We start from the raw sequence: 18,016 nt of genomic DNA on the forward strand, positions 1-18,016 counted from the left end.
ATATAAATATGTAATATCATAAACATTTTCCTACGTTTGATTTATATACATTGTTAGTGTATAATTTTGCAGCTATTTACAGGTCACTGTATAATAGACAATTTTGCAAGTTTAAAGTATGTTGTATAAAAACAATGTTATTACTAATATTTGATGCCATACAGCCATCATTTTAGGTGTAAAACTAGCTATTTTTTAAACTGTCCTACATTTTTTGTAATAGCCTGATAGCCATAAGTATAGAGACTATGGAAACACCGTATGTATTTGTGATATTTATACAACCTTTATTTATATTAATTGTTTAAAATTTTATTACACACAGTAGTTTTTGAGCAAAACTAACTATTATGAAATCGAAAGATAATACAATGTTGTACCTGTATTTTAAACTATTAGGAATTTGGTTAATGTTAAATGTTAAAAAAGGCAGTTTTTACTTAAAACAAAAAATTTGTGAAATTCTTTTTTGTGTTTTTAAAACTTTGAGCTATTAGTATCTTGTTTTGTTCATAATGGCCAATATTTAACTATTTTAGTTTATAACTGTTTCTATTCACCCCATTCTAAGATGTACCTACCTACCTACTAGGACTAGTTGGTACAGTTCAAGGGCTTAAACAATTTTTTAAGTACCACATAAGTTCTTCTTACATCATTAAAACTTGCTCGACAAGCAATAGCATATTTTACAACATAAAACATTATACACAATTATCTGACGTCTGTATTTTGTAGTTAAGGTTTTACATAAAATTATGAGTTTTAGTTTTTATTTTTTAAATAAAAACTTCCAGGAAATATTAGATTATAAAATATTCTAACAAACTAGTTATCAAATCATTAGAAGATAAAACAATTTTAAAAATGTTTATCACTGGTTGACACGAACTATGATAAAATTCTATATCATAGTCCTTGCTGGTACTAAACTTGTATAAGTTAGACCATTAACATACTACCTATTTATTTATAAGCGAGATGTCATTCTTTTTTTATATTTTCCATTTTTTTTTTAATTTGAGATATTTATAGTTACACGACTGAATTTATTTTGTCACTACATTTTAAGAAATTTTACATAAAATGCCATAGTTTTTGGATTTTTTGAGTACTCAAGTTATATATTACGGGGTGATTGTATACCGAGAAGACTAATGAGCCTATTGCTTTAAGTTTCTGCAGGTATTATGAACTCTTTTTCCTTTATCTTGAATTTCGTTCGTTCTGACTTCTGTATAAGCTTTGCCTAACCATAATTTATAATTACAGATATCGGCCACCAATATCATAGACAAAATAATATTTCCCCAAATGCCTTTTCTGGAATTTTCATTTTGTTATTAAATTTTAGTCATAACTTATACCTATTTTAGTTAGCGTTCATTATCATCGCAGAAAAAACTGCATTATAAAGCCTACAGATGCCATGGCCCATGAGAGATCAAGGGAATACTCTATATGGCACGACGTGCCACTTATTGTTACATTTGGCACCCGTGCACGTATGACACGTTCCGCACTAGAGCAGCCGCCGTGGTCAAGAAGTTCCACCGCGCGCTGCCGTTACCCTGATAGGGTGTGCCGATAAACGTGGCCGGCAAAGAATTAGGAATTTCGCCGCTAGACATGTCTCGTTCAGCAGCCACAGCAAACACCCTGTGTTCCGTTCTACCGTCATGAGACGCTTGTTCCACCGCCGAGTGTAGCCTGTGTTGTTTGTGTCCGAAATCGCTGTCGGCCGGATCCGTTGACTGTTGCCTGATCTGATCGAGACGCAACTGATTCTGACGTTTCCATTTTGTCCTAAACGTAAAAAAGTAATTACTGTATCGAAGTAATTTTACCTAAACGTTAAAAACTATCCTAAAAATATTATAAATTAACCTAGAAATAAGTTAACATGATTAAAATGTTATTAACCCAATTCTTTTGGTCAAATATACCTCGAATTTAGGCCCTTAATAAATAGCCACGACCACGGCCTTATTACAATCAAAATGTTAAAAAACCAAACAAAAATATCCAATTTAAGTAGTAGCTTGTGCTCACGGATTACATACATGTGAATCTTAATCTTATGGCCTTATATAACGACGTTTTAAATAAGGTAACGGTTATCATATCCCTCGAAAATAAGTAGTACCTACTATATGGTATTAAGAAAAATGGTATTTTTAAACTCAAAAATGTGTACATTTTGGTAAAAAATTTTTTATGTACTGTTTTTATTTTTGGCCCCGTGAAATGTTTATCGACAATGATTTCTGAACTAATAAAAATATTTCCTTCCCAATTCCGCATTGATGCTAAACAAAATTGCGTTTTCTACAACAGGCATAAATGGACGAAAAACTGGCACGCCAGAGAACATAGTGTTTAGTAAGCTTTGGGGATGTTAGTAAATTAATAACAAATAAAATGATCTGAGGACGTGAAAACCAAATTACGATATCATTTTAAGTAAACGATCAAAGTTTAAATTAGGCATTTAATTAATTAGAAAACTAGTCAGTACGACACGATTGTAAACCAGACCAAAATACATCCGTTTTATGTGATTCTGTTCACTAAATCCAAACATGGCCTAACGGACGACGAAGAGTCGTGCAAAGAGGAGAAAGCCAAAGTCTGCCAGTGCCTTTTCGCCGAGTTGCCGTTCGACGCCGGCGATAACTCGTGGGATGGATTGATAAGATTTATCACATCGCGAACAATTACATCATCGGTTCCTCCGTGGCCTTTCAGTCCGTTCTCGAAGAACCGCTGTTATCGATTTGTGTCGACACTGCCGCTATTCGACAGCCGACAATTTGGAAACGCGCCCGAAGAGCCGTTGGCCAGGTTGAGATCGATCAATAGCTGATGTTTGTGCTGGTGTTGTTAAGTCGAAAACAAATGGATCAATGGATGACAATGGATCAAGACTGTAAAACGGATTGTTGCACCGTGGTTGACAGTAGTAACTTACTAGTCAATATTGGATGTTGACCGCGTTCACTGTCTGTTTGTTGTTAGTTTCTTAAGTTAGTCTTTCTTCGCCGCCGTGACATTGAGCGCCGTGAAACATTCCTGACGCTGTAGCGAAGATCCGAAGTTACTCCAATACGACGTCATAACGATCTAGCCCCCTTACCACCCAATCGGAAAATTGGTCGAATTTGGAAAAACGCTTTGGTGAAATTTATAGTTTGTATTGTACAATTTCTTAACTAAAAAAAATATTCATTTGTTTTATTTTTTCTTATTGTTACTTATTTAATGTTATGTTACCATTCTTATTTTTCTGGTCAAAAATGAGATTTTTTGTTATTTTATAATGTTAAGTCAAGTTAATGCATTATACAGGGTGTATCATAAAGAATGGTGGGGTTTCAAACGGCGTAAGTTGTGAAGTATTGGACCTACAGCGCTCTGGTAGGGCTTGAATGATAGAGGGAGTTGTCAAGTTTTGAATGACTACTATTGGACGTCTCTGCTACTAGATGTTTCACAGTCGTAACTGAATTTATGTTGTACGGACGCCATCTTAATAAACTAAACAATGAAGGCTGGCGACACAAATGGGAACGTGGAGAGACATCTAGTGGCAGTCATTCATAGGCGGAGATTGGGGGGTGCTTGGGGGGTCTTAGCCCCCCAAAAAATTAATCAAATCTCCGTCTATGCAGTCATTCGAAACTTGACAACTCTCTCTATCATTCAAGCCCTACCAGAGCGCTGTAGGTCCAATACTTTTCAACCTACAGCCGTTTGAAATCTCACCATTCTTTATGATAAATCCTGTATTATAGTATTAACTTCGCAGCCGGCAGCAGCCGCAAAAATGTTCCTTTTACAAAATAGTCATTAGCGCTTTTTGTTTAAGTTATTACATACATAAATATTTATAAATAATTCGCGAATGCGTTCGCTGCAGTGTTGTTACAACCATTTTTGAGACTTTGGTGTATGTTAATTTTAGAGGCCTCTTTTACTCAATTAATAACCATCAACGACTTTTCAGGACCCCTGAGCAGAAGAATATGATCATGTCCTATTTCATATTTACCAAATCATAGCAAGATCAGATTCATAATCTTAAGAACTATGTAACTTACAAACAATATCTATTCTAACAGTCATCAGTCATTACTCATCACTTATTTTTTTTAAATTTAATTGTAATTTTCCAGATTTGACCAAACGTAGCATGCGTTGGAAAAAAAAGTATTTAAAAAAAATAATTGGATCAATCGAGTATCGACTTATTCTTGAATGGATATTTTTTTATTACAGTCTTTTTTAATTTTATAACTTGCAAGACATCTGACATACCAACATAATAATTGGATTATACATTGCAATATAAAGGCAAGTGACATAATTTACATATACCATTCGCTTCGTATGTATTTTTTTTTACAGGTACAATCATTAGTATGACGATTTTCCGTACAAAAACAAATTTATAATATTGAACCATTTTGATCTTATCAGACGTGTCAGACGGGGTAATTGTAAACATTTTGTTTTTAGTAAAAACAACAATTATTACTGTATTCAAGAAGATCTATAATATCATTGTGTGCCACTGCCAATCGACAATCACTGTTTACAAAATTAAATAAAAACTCGTGACATTATGGGCCAGTTGTACCGTTATTGTTTAAACAGTGATTAAGTTTTAATCAATGATAAAATCTGTTGGGTAGTTTTACGGTGTCGGTTAACCTTCTAATCACTGATTAAAGGCCCGTCAAGTTAATCAATCATCTGGGCTCGATTAAATATCGATTAGTTAATTTTGTTGGTTATCATTGATAATTGTTATCACTTTGTGCTTTTAAAATTTTCTTCTACTACTAATATACTTAAATATAATGTATACTGTAAAATGTATAATGTATACTTAAATATACTTTCGCCTATTCGCTATTTGTGTTAAATAATTTATGAAACCGGAAACGACTATTTAGTAAGTGTATGCTCTCTGACGGTAACTTACCTCCGGTTTTGGTACCAAGTCTTCACCTGAGTCTCAGACAGGTTTAACGTTTCGGCCACGTCACTTCTGTCGGCTACGGACAAATATTTCTGAGACCTGAACTTCCGTTCTAAATAAGCAAGCTGCGCATGCGTAAACGCTGTTCGCCGACGCCGGACTTTGCGCCCACACGTTTTGCTACCCATCATGTCTTGATGTTGCTGATGGAAATTATTGTGATGATGTTTTTTTACCAATAACGGTAATGCTGCAAAACCATTGACGGTCAACGAACGTTCGTCCATATCCACAGTTTCTTCGTCACTGGACACATCTGGAAATAAAAAAAATAGAACATAGGATGAAATAAAGAATGTGTAAAAAATAACTCACCAAGGCATACTTCTAATACGTTGTATAGAGTGTATAGCTAAAATGTATCCCTTGGCTTAAATATAGGATTAATTTATTATAAATAGGTAACTACAAAATACAAAAAACGTATAATTTTCCAAATCAAGTTACTTTTACATTTCTGCTTGTAGGTACTCTCTGTATGGTTTCATGGTTCACATACATTCGATTAATTGAAACTAACGGTTTGTAGGCAATGTACAACTGTTATGTTACGTATTTTAAAAAATTAATATTGACTTGAAAAGAGAACTGAGGATTTTAAAAATATCTTCTTCATCCCAACTATTTGGTGTCGGCCACTCTTGTCCTAAACTTCCACTCTACACTTCTACATCATTTTCGCGTACACCAGCGCAGTCATCATATATCATTCTCAACAACCACCTTTTTCGGTCTATTAAAAAAATATAAGTTTAAGATGATTTACATATCTGCGAACCAATAGCCTTTTTTTTGTTGGTATACATTTTACTGCGCTATAAACGCTATCCACGATACATGTTACATGATCGGTTAAAAAATGCTTGCCGCCCAGACGCACGTTTATGAAAGTCGTAAGTTGTACGTGATAATACATATATATATATACCTTTTTTATATATATACAAGTACACCCTCCCCCGTATTTTTGTATACAATATACATGTATGTGAACTGGAAGTGGATTTAGTCGAATCGGACGTGTTCAAGAGGGTCTCGGCCACATGCGACGGCGACGACGGACCATTGAATTATCACTGCTGCACAGTAATTGCGTCCTTTTATCCTGGGCGCATACCTCATGCTGGGCACTATGAAAAGACTTTAAAAACAACACGAACTCCCTTCGTTTCTCACCGATAATGATTGTACGATCCGCCAAGGGTAAATGCTAAATATTCGCGATTCGAAAATAAACACAACAATTATTTACCCCAAAAACCAACAGCGATCACGAATAAACACTGCGCTGCATATTATTATATTCAGACAAATCAATATCTTGCGTCTATTACAATAGTTGTTGTTCTCTTTATTCCCAAATGTCCCTACATAAACTCATTATATTACTATTATACACACCGTGGCAATCACCCAGGGAGATCAAATCGTCTATACCACGGCCGCTTCACTAGTTTGCTCTGGTCATTATACTAACAACAATTATGTACAAATTGTCCATGTTCTGTATTAATTTATATGTATATAAATTCTGCGATTTTGGAGTAACGGTAAAAGTTAATTTATCAGGTTGGATGTATAGGTTGAACCAAACAATCGGTTAAGTTCCAAAAATACGATAATAGTCAATTTCTTAAGTTTACTCAAGAAAGTAGAACTTTGCTGTTTCGAATGTCAAATGTTTCAAACATAGTGTATACACTATACTTGAGAAATGAAACCATTAAATTTATAAACTTAGTTGATAAAATGACAGTTATAATTAATGTGGTTTTGAGTAACATAAATGAAGAAGTCCAAAATTAAATACCTAGTTTAATTGTTATATTATGTATTAAATCTCTAAACGGGTTGAATCATATACATATTAGGGTGGCCCTTAAAAAGTAGATTTTCGAATTTTAACCTCGACGTCCCCTAAAGAGTTTCTAAATAATTTAACATAGGGTTTTGACACTTGTGCACAAATCAATGAATAACTTTTTTCCTACTCCTTAGTTTAGCTCTTGAGCTGAAGTTTCTATGGTTTTTATAGTTTGGAGTCTGCTGAACACGAACACTATACCCGAAAGTTCATACCTGTCAACATTGTTGCTAATTTTTAAACAAGAGAGAACACAAAGAGCTGGGATTGTTTTACGTTTTATATTAAAGAATATAATTTCTACTTAAAAACCTAGAGAACGCCCCCCATCGCCGGGTAATGCTCAGAGAATATGTCGGGGACGGCAGATGACGTTATGTGATAATAACAGTACTGTCAAAAATATTCGCTAGGATTGTGATTTCAACTTATTACACCATTGTTAACTTTATTTTAAACATCGTGTTATTGGCCTAGTTGAGTTTAATCATTTTTGTACTATGTTACCAAAATGTATGATACACTGAACTCAAATATTAGGTTTCTAGTCCAATCTACATCCCCCAGGTAGGTACATTAAATACAATGTTATCGGAAAAAAGTACCAAAAATGCTTATTTTTTGTTAAATTTTCTGGCAACAATTTTGACAGGTATGAACTTTTGGGTATAGTTTTCGTGCTCAGCAGACTCTAAGCCATAAAACCATCAAACCTTTTTTTTTTTTTTATCTTATTTTTATTGTACTTAGAAACTTTTTAGGTGGCGTCGAGATTAAAATTCGAAAATCTACTTTTTAAGGACCATCCTAGTACCTATATCATAGTATATTCTATAGGTAAATCTCTTTGAAGAGGAGTCACTATACGATTTAAAATAATTTTCCCTACCAAATCGTTGAATGTTTGTGTTAGGTCTACCAATATCCATTAACACTTAACATGTAAACGTCAGACTGCCGATTGGTTGTATTTTAAACGAATAAGTTATAGCTCTTGAATTGTATGCTATGGGATCTTCGATGATATATGGACAGTGTTTTGATATGTTGACACTTGATTTTATTAATAGCAAACCGCATACATTTTACTTATACGCTGTATGTGTAATTTAAATTAAATTTGTTTTGAACCTTGTTATGTTTGCAGTTTGTCGTGTCGATGTTTTCAAATAACAATATTAAGATATCTATGGAATGAACTAAAGGCGTTTTGTTTTAATAACAACGCGGTCACAGAAATAATATTTTAGGATAAAAAAAATTAGTGTAAATGCTCAGCTCTTCATTTTTTAACATGATTTCATATAATTAAAAGCAACTTATGATTTCTATTTTTAAATATTTCTACACAAAAGTTATAATTTCTGTTATATATTTTAATCCTCCCAAGTATTAAAGTTTCAAACATTAAAAAAACCATTTTCTTTTTTCTTTGAGTGAATTATTTATAAGAAGAATGTATAATAAATACGGCCCGACGGGGCTCGCTTATTAAAATGTCTGGAAATAAATATAATTTATACAAATAATTATTTAATTACGAAGTCTCGAGTACTCACTTACAATAAATTATTAAAAAAGCTTATTTTGCATCGAAATAAAAAAGAATAGTCATAAAATGCAAAAAGTGTTCTATATGCTGTATGTAAAAGTATAATTGCAGTCACACTGAAAAAATATAATATATTTGTTGAATTAACTATACCAATTATGATGTGTGTGTGTATTGTATTTGTAAGCAAATACGTCCGTCGCTGAGTCATCTTTTTAATTTGGTCGCAATATATATAAAGAAAAAGTCTATAGAGCAGAAATTGTACCGGAAAGGTACTTATTTGGTCAAAAATGTCAATAGTTCACCTCTTTTCCTTCAAAAACACGCATAAAATGTACTTATTATTCAAATTAAAATTAAAGACGGCGTGCTATAACTTTTAAAAAATAATCGAATGAGTTCTTAATTAGAACATAATATTCTTTAAATATAGTATTATCAATATACCAATAATCTGACTAATAAATATCAAAACCCCTTTCCCTTATAAAGGCTAGAAACTTTTCCCTTTTTTCGCTTTTTTAAGTGTAATTTTAGAATTTAGGGCTCAAAGTTTGAAAATAAGACTAAAGGTAGATCTAGAATGGGGCTAACATAGGTATAACATCTACATTTCCTCGAAAAAAATCTTTAGTCAAATCTTTATTTTAAGGAAAAACCAAAAAAGAGGGAAAATACACTTTGACTGTAGTATATTTTTAAGTTTTATTTGTTTATATTTAAAATCCGTTTATCATTTTTATTTTTATTATTATTGCTTTCGGTTTTAATATAATTTGGATTTCGTAAAGGTATAAATGGTATTCAAAAACGATTTTGAAGACAATTTCAAACCCTGTTCAAAATAAGATCAGTAGAGACTTCAACACTAGAACCAGCAACAGCCAATAGTCATTCTCGGTAGTATAGTATAGTTATATAGTATATACTATACTTTACAGAATAAAGTATAGTAAAGACTAAAGTACGTGTATAATATTTATACGAGTTCGTCAGAGAACTTAATGGAGTTATATAAATATATGTTTATACCTAAGAGCTATATAAGCAATAGCACTCCCCATAATTATTGGTCGTAGCCAGGGGGGCCTGTGTACGGCATCGAAACAAATAATGCTCTAGTGCACCATTCTCCCCTCCCGTCAGGGGACCGTGCCTTCCGAAAAAAATTTTTTTATGATAATGTACCTATGGCATGCAACATATTATTTTTTGTAAAGCATATATATATATATGTACTATTCCTTAAGCCTTAACAATTAGTATTCCTCCCCAAAAAAAAAATCTGACTACAATACTTTCCTTGCTAATATTAGTTGAGAATGAGCCATATGCTTCAAATTAGACCATTGTCCAATTGCTATTACCTATTACTTATTAGTTATTACTCATAATATGATAGTCGAGATTGCGGGGTACTGACCTGAAGATTTAGAAGTTTGCAAAACGTCTCCGATAAGATCCCTGATCAAAAACGACGGCCTCGGACACTCCATGGCTTCGTATCGATGTCGCAACTAAAATGCCAGTGGCGTGCCCACAGGGGGGTCAGACTTAAGTCGGAAACACTCGCGTTTCTTCCCTTTAATAAACTTTGGACTATGATTCTGTGTTACGATAAATAGGTAACGGTATGCGCACTGTTATCGGACGGTTGCGGTCTTGAGAGTGCGAAGCGGTCGTAAAACGATGCATGCCGGTGCGATTAATAATAATGTGCGCGGGAGGAGGCGGCGGTTAAGGAACCGCACAGAAGCCAACGGCGGTACGCGGTTAACCGGCATTTTCCGCCAGAACGTTTCAGTCACAACGGGCAAGGAAGGCCGCCCTCCTCGTCATCCTTTTGGTCCTAACTACCGCACGGTACATGATACATCGTTATGAAATAATATTAATAGTAATAATAATACCTATATTATGTACATTTATATTATAGGAGTGGGCGCACGCTATTAGCAGAACGAGCGCCTCGCTGTCGTCCGTACCCTCGCGTCGACCGGCCGTCGTTTATGCAGGTCCGTGGTTGGCCGGGCTGGGGTTCAGTTGGCCCGGCCCACCGCATAAAGGACCCGACCCAATGTAAATAAGATCTTCTGGCTGTCGTTTGACATTACATTATATTATACCGACTTCTTCATCCCACCCACAGCTCGTCGTCGCCATATATTATCGTGTTCACATAATCTGCAAGCGTTCTTTTAATTCAATGGACCAACACTAATTAAAATATCATAGTGCGGAAGCACGACCCTACACTAATGCGTCCTTATACAAACTCCAATTATTACCGGTGTAAGTACATATTCATATTTCATAACCGCAGATAATAGGTACGCAAACATTGTTTTAAAGTTTAAACGGAAACGCGCCAGGTAGTGGCGTAAATTCTCATCGAAGGGAGATGACAAAGGCTGGAGTAGGTAAATCCGGTAAATATATAATTCATTTCAAGTTTTAACATTTATTTCAGTTACAATTTATAAAATACAAGGTAAAAAATATGTATAGTTGGCCCAACTAAAATTATAGTTATTACAGAGACACAAATCACAATACATTTTTAGTTGGAATAACTCAAAGAATAACTAAATAAATAGTTGGCTCAATTAAGCATTTAGTGTTCCGAACTAATATATATAGGTGCTAAAAAAATTAACTGAGACAAATATTTATTTAGTTATTTTAACTAAAAATTTATTAGGTCCCTGTACTAACCATAATTTTAATTAGACCAATTACGTATTTTTTCTTAGTAATTAGATTGTATCGCCTGTCGGTTGCTTGTGCGTTTATTAAAAATGTCACGAATAATATAATATCGTATACATTTAGTGGTATCTACTTTCAAATTTCAACATAATTTAGTGCCCCGTGATTTATGTATAAAATGTATTCATTTTTCTATAACCCTTCAGGCCTCATTACAGTCTTAGACATAAGACATTATATTTAGTATAATATCTGGTATAATATCTATTATCTATTAGTAGGTAATAACAATTACACTGTTAGAACAGTCCCACAAATAATTTGCACGATAAGCGCAAATTCCAGTTACACTATTACACAGTAACTGCTATAACTGTTATAGCATCCCTGATATTGGTCTGTACTCAGTATTTATTTATCTACATCTATATCTATCTATCGTTGTAATAAATTCAAAAGGTCTAAATTATTTTTGAATGAACTGATAGATTGTAGAATAAAAATATTGATGAATGATTTTTAAGGAATACCTATACAGGTTTATATAGGCTAGAGCGATAATTTATTTTCAAGTAGTTTATTAATTGAACTTTTAACAAAATATTATTAATAAGATAGAACAACTAAACTCATTTATTTACAGTTCCTCAAGGTGTACATATGTTTTGTCATTGTTCTACGTTTAATAAAACAATTAGGCTCTAAAATGCCTGTTAACCATTAACGGTAAATTAATAAACATTTTCTAATTATAAAAAATACGCCAACGTATAGCCCTCACCCTCAGATACATTACTCTATGAATTGTATATTACATTTTTTTGCTCTAAAACCGTCATTTATCAAGCAAAACGTATTCTGCGTACTTATAGCTACATGTATAAGGTTATATAGGTAGCTATGTTTAGGTTAGAAAAATATTTAAAAACGTTATTGTGACCGCTGTGATAAGCTTACAAAATCGATTGACAATAAATAATCCTCATTGCTGTACCACAGACTATATGAAAACAGATAGCTCACTCGGCTTTCATATACGGTCTGTGGCTGTACTAATAAATATATATTATACAATTTAGTTAAAATTTTAACTCTGATTTTGGGGAAAATTTCTTATTTTGAACTCCTTAACAAATATGGACATAGCTATTATCTATTTCATGGTCTAGCAAAATACTTTAACATCTATTCAAATAATTGTATAGGTACTATACAATTATTCTAATGTACCTATGTAGGTATATTATAAAGCACTAACTATAAATAAAACGAAAGGAAAAGTCAAAATGAAACAGTCGTATCACGTATTACTGTAAGGGTTTCGTAGAAAAAAATATAAAGTATTTGTATTGAATCGAGATTTACCCACAGAGCGCATTTTCATGTTTATTTTTTATTATAAAATCGGCGCTATTATGTTAGGCGATTCATCCGTTGAAATATTATTTTTGATGCTCGTTATTTTTTTTACGGCGTCATTCACTCAATCCAAAGATATTATTCAACAAACGCGCAATTATTTTGCCAAGTACTCTTTACGCTTGGTAGATCTCAATGCTTTTATATTCACTATAGGTACACAAAACATTAGTTTATTACATTTTAAAATTATTATCATTATTATTGACCAAGAATAACATCACTGTTAAAAAAATATCTCATAAATGGAGAATAACTTCAAGTTGAAACTTCTCTTTAGGTTTTATAAATCCACCACAGAAATGTTATGTTGTGTGAAATATTGAGTGAAAATATTACGAGTATAATTTGTATGTTATAAAAATGAATAGGAATTTGCATGTATTTCATATAATTAATTTCTAAATTATTCACTATTAAAATACATATTTTGTATGGTTCTCCACTTGAAACGGTATGTTTAAAGGTTTCTTCCTTAATTATTTCGTATTTGGAAAAAGAGTTATGCAATTTTTAATATATTATAGATAATACTATAATTAATAATTTGATTTAAAAGTCGTTTCGTATCTTCTTTATTTTAAAACATACATCCTACACGGAAATTTGGATTGCATAATAACGGTTGGATTTTCATAATTTTGTTTTTTATTCTAATTGCACCTTAATTAAATACTTAAGTCATAAGATTTGAATACACAGAATATGGAAAAATTAAACAAAATCTAAAATTGTTTAATTCTTTCTAAATTCCAGAACGATATCCCAGAATTCACATCGAAGCGTTTGATTGTGATCAAGTATTGATATGATTAGATTAAATTATTGCATTGAAACTTTGCTAACTTTCCTACTACAGTATACACGTACTGCTTATACTTTATTGATTGAAACTGTACTGGTATATATAATTAAATATACTGAGCTCGGTTTGTACTAAAAGCTAGTTTATGCCATGTTGGTTTACACTGTTTCAAAGCTTTAACCAAAGTTAAAAATTGTATCTTATAAAAATCTATTACATTCACATTTTTTGTTTACAATATTTCATTCGACAATATAAAACCAAAATTAATTATAAATAAAGCCTTAATAAGTGACTCAGGTGAGTGGTGATAGATCCGTATTAAGCTTGTAAACTAATAGGCTAAATTCTTTGGGCCGCATTGCTCTGTACTTTTATTTTACGGTCCGGCCAGCTATATGGCGGCCACCTTTGGAGCTATAAGCTATATTAAAATAAGTATAGCTATATTATATTAGTAAACTGTTTTGTAGAAAAATCTAATTTTCTGATTTTGTTCGATCACGCGATCAACTTTGTCCAGTTTATACTAATAAGTATTTGCATTTTAACTTTTAACAGTTAATTTCTTATATGTTTATAAGTTTCAAGATAAATAATACTTAACAGGATGTGAAATAATTATACAAAACCCCAAATGACTTGTACGTTTTAATCGCAATATCACCGTCTGAATACATTAATGTGCCATTACGAGTACCTACTGCGATAAAGTGTGTGTACCAGTAGATACTTGACTTTTTCATTGCCAAACAATAGGCCGGAGAGAAGTTAAATAACAACATAACACAGCAGGATAATGAAACAGAATGAAGATGAAAACGGAACATGAAGGGTGAGTTTTTCGTCGACAAGTGGATGCTGGATCTCTATTAGGAGTTTGTGTCTGTATTATTTCTGTATCATACAATTATTAATATACATATATATAAAGAGCTATGCCAAAGGGCAACTTGCCATCACCACAGGGTTTCATTTTATACAAACGGGCAAATAAAATAATGACCACTCCAGAAGACCACCAACGTCCCTTTGTGTAAGCTGTGCGAATTGCCTCAAAAGTCAAATGCTTATTCGTTGTTTAGAGATCCGCTATTATTATAAATCCACCTACGCCAGTTGTTTAGAAAAGAAAGTTCATTGTAATTTTATTTGTTTGAACTCTAAATCCGTGTCTAAACGTTTATGACTTTATAAAATATTATTCTGTCTTCAAGGGCTAAAACCATAATAAAGGCAAACTGAAAAAACTCTAATTACCTACATAGCCCGTTTTTTTAAATGCATCGCCATGTCCGATAAGGGAATCAATTTCGCATTACTTCCTCCTCGGTTGGCATAGTTTTTTTTGAAAATTATTACAATCTGTATTAGTATATACAATAAGTAAAATTTAGGGCCAATTTATTTACAACGCTGGACGACTTGATCGAAGGGGGCGTCCATTGACACTATAAAATGTTTTTAATTTATTTATATATTTACATTTGGGTTGAGAAGATCTCTGGGCCATTTACGTTTAAGGCGGCGTGGTAGGTTGTCAGGAAGAGTGAAGGAAGATAATTTAGATATTAGTGGATTTTGGTGATTGGAAGTGTTGTTGTGGAAGTTTTTATAGAATTGGGTAGCTAGATAAGTTATTGTTGGAGTTTTTATATCGTTATGTAGGGTTCGGCTGCTAACATACCATGGGGTATTAGTAATGAGGCGAAGAGATATTGATTGAAAGGTTTGACTTTTTTGCTGCGCCGCATAACTGGATGCCGTAAGTCATAGAAGGCCGAATTAATTGCTTATAAATGAGGAGTTTTGTATTAAGGGGTAGTTTTGATTTTAGTAGTTGTCTGAGTTGATGGAGCCTGAAGTTAAGTGCTTTGCGTTTTAGTTTTATATGATAGGATCAGTTAAGTTTTTTGTCTAGGTGGATACCTAGATATCGGGGAACTAATGCCTTGACGGAGAGTAAATATTATGTGTAGCGATTTGTTTGTGTTGATTTTAATTCTCCAGAGTTCAAACCAGTTTTGTAAGTCGTCGAGGTGTTTTTAAAGAGTTTCGGATGCTAGATTTAGGTCAGTATTTGAGGAGATGATTCCTGTGTCGTCTGCGAATGTAGCTAGGGTAGTATTATTGGAATGTGGGATGTCGGAAAAATCAAACATGTTTTACATAAGTCACTTTTTTGTCATTTTAGTATAACATCAAAAAATCAGGTGGACCATGAAATCCTGAAGACACTGTTATATGAGGAGTATAGTTTCAAAACCAGCCATAATCACATTTTGAAATTGTTCAGGAACAACAAAAAACGAAAAAGACATTAACATTTTACTCTATGATTTTGTATCAGTTGTTTTTTGCCGCGAAAAAAACGTGTTTGGTTATGGCTGATTTTGATAAAAACTTCGTTTGATGGGTGATTTTGAAACCAACCACAATTTTCCATGGTCAGTTTAAACCAGTTATAGCTCTATTTGATGTTCAATATTTTTACAGGACTTGTAATACAGTGTGACCATTTAAAAAAAATAAAAAACCCAATTTTCAAAAAATGTGCTTTTGGCTGGTTTTGAAACTATACGCCTCATGTATACATTTTTTTAAAATTAATGGGTGTATACAACTTATACCCACTGAGCGCGATAGACGTTTGAGGGAACGGCTATTAGAAGTATTATTGTTCAAGCACATTGTAAATAAGCCCCTACAGCATCGCAAATAACGTTATACCTACTCGCAACATGATAGCCCGTAGTCCGCTCTGCAATTACATATACAGAGGACACTTTATGCACTTGATTAATTTTGTATACAAAAAACCGTACATCTCCCGGCTAAAGTGGCTTAAAGCCACGTGTGCGCAATCGAATATAATGGTGGCCAAATTAATGGTCGAAACTGTTGCCGATGAATGACCGGCATTAAGCACCCTGCACCGACGTCCCTCTCATGTGACTACTTGACTTGATAAGCCGCAACATATCATTGCTAATTTTGTTCAACCTATGCGCTTCCCAGTGAAATGAACTGAATAAAGGGTATCTTTCTTTTCAATGTGCAGTGAGTAAAACTCTCATCGGTTTGTTTAAACATAGTTGTTTATATACCTATAGAAAGATAAATGGAAAAAAAATCGAGCACCCAGCACGGTATAAGATCTAAGCTATATAATAATTTTTTTATTTTGTTTTTATTGACCATCTGTAATGTTATAAAATATAACAAAAGGATACCGCACGAACAAATTTCGAACTTATTTGATTATTATATTATAGTAATAGGTTAGTGGTGTAATTACGGGGGGATTTGAGTGTCGTATCCCCCCTTGACGTTATATATATCACAATGGTATACATACAAAAAAAAAATTGGGGGAGGAGAGGGTAATGAGTGAAATGTATGCAATTTTTTTTACCCCCCCCCCCCCCCCACGAACATGACCAAATTACACCATACTGTAATGGCAAATGGCAATATCGTGCCATAGGTACATATTGTAAAATATGTTTTCTTAATGATGGGAATCCAAAAATCCGTATTTTTACAAATAAAAAAGCAATTTAAGCCACTTAAAAAGCATGTCAAATATTTTTACAGTATAAAACTGTGTACCTAAGTAAAATATCTTATATGAAAATGTAAAAATAAAACACAACACCAAAAAATAAACTGCTTTTGGATTTCAGATTTGTTGAAATCCGAAAGAATTTTATGGATAAAGTTAAGTTATTTTTTTTAATTTGTATCAAAACATTTTACTTACATACACAGCTTTATATTGTAATAATATTTTATATTTATACGATTTTCAAGTGGCTTAATAGCGTTTTTTGAAAAATCCGGATTTTCGGATTCCCATCACTAATACTTTTATGTGTTTTTTCTCAATTTCGAAGAGAAAGTCTTTCGATTTTATACATACGATTTTTAAACTACATTTTTTTTCATGTTTAACATTTGTGTATTTCCTTCAGATTGAGACACAGACGTTTAGTAGATTTGACGGTTGGATGCAAGCCGGCTGCCTACTTGATGCTTACCAAACAAGTGGCACCTAAATGTGAAGCTGTATATGTATAATAATATAGACTATACACATATGTACGAAGAAACTAGTCCAGTAGGTAGTTAAATCATTATTATGGTATAATTTAATTTACAACCACAAAAAATAATAATGTTGATTGAGGAGTTTCCGTAGGAGAGCACTTAAATCCAAAATTTACTTATTTTTTTGTTTTTTTTCGGGCGGAATGGACTTATGTTTGTAAATTGTTTAGGTTAGTGTCTTGAAACATCCACGAGACTAAGAAAAATGATTTACCAATTGAATTGAAATACCAAGATAAGCAGCAGTAAGTATAAGGATTTTTACCGCCACATTTGCAAATAATTTAATTATAAATTGGTAATAAAAAAATCAATTAATTATAAATAAAAAGTTTTTAAAACAGTTGTTTGCTTTTCTCGTAAAAATGTTATTTTGTACTTGAGTACTAATTAACAACTCTGTATAACAATTTGAATACTTTAGAAATGTTTATAGTGTCGTTCGGCCTTGTTTATTGAAGCTATAAATGCTAAATTAGACACATATTATGACGTAAGTCAATAAACTCA

General features: G+C 32.8%; 1 protein-coding gene across 3 annotated transcripts; it reads right to left on the minus strand.

The window, feature by feature from the left end:
• Window positions 1-930: 930 nt before the first annotated feature.
• Window positions 931-10,187, minus strand: LOC126838501 (brain-specific homeobox protein homolog). 3 transcript variants are annotated; one of them, XM_050572991.1, is made up of 3 exons: window positions 9,887-10,187; window positions 4,988-5,300; window positions 931-1,806 (listed from the first exon to the last, which is right to left on the minus strand). In XM_050572991.1, exons 1-3 carry the CDS (start codon window positions 9,957-9,959, stop codon window positions 1,485-1,487), a joined length of 708 nt encoding a protein of 235 aa, XP_050428948.1. In that variant the 5' UTR covers window positions 9,960-10,187; the 3' UTR covers window positions 931-1,484. The 3 variants fall into 3 exon arrangements, with proteins under 3 accessions (XP_050428948.1, XP_050428949.1, XP_050428950.1); XM_050572992.1 differs by lacking the exon at window positions 9,887-10,187 and adding an exon at window positions 7,798-7,893; XM_050572993.1 differs by lacking the exon at window positions 9,887-10,187 and adding an exon at window positions 5,498-5,738.
• Window positions 10,188-18,016: the final 7,829 nt, after the last annotated feature.

Source organism: Adelges cooleyi, unplaced genomic scaffold, assembly GCF_023614345.1.
Source record: "Adelges cooleyi isolate 19-005CV unplaced genomic scaffold, UGA_ACOO_1.1 ACOO_flye_CR_arks_rails_tigmint_CR_PRNA_30, whole genome shotgun sequence".
NCBI lineage: Eukaryota > Metazoa > Arthropoda > Insecta > Hemiptera > Adelgidae > Adelges > Adelges cooleyi.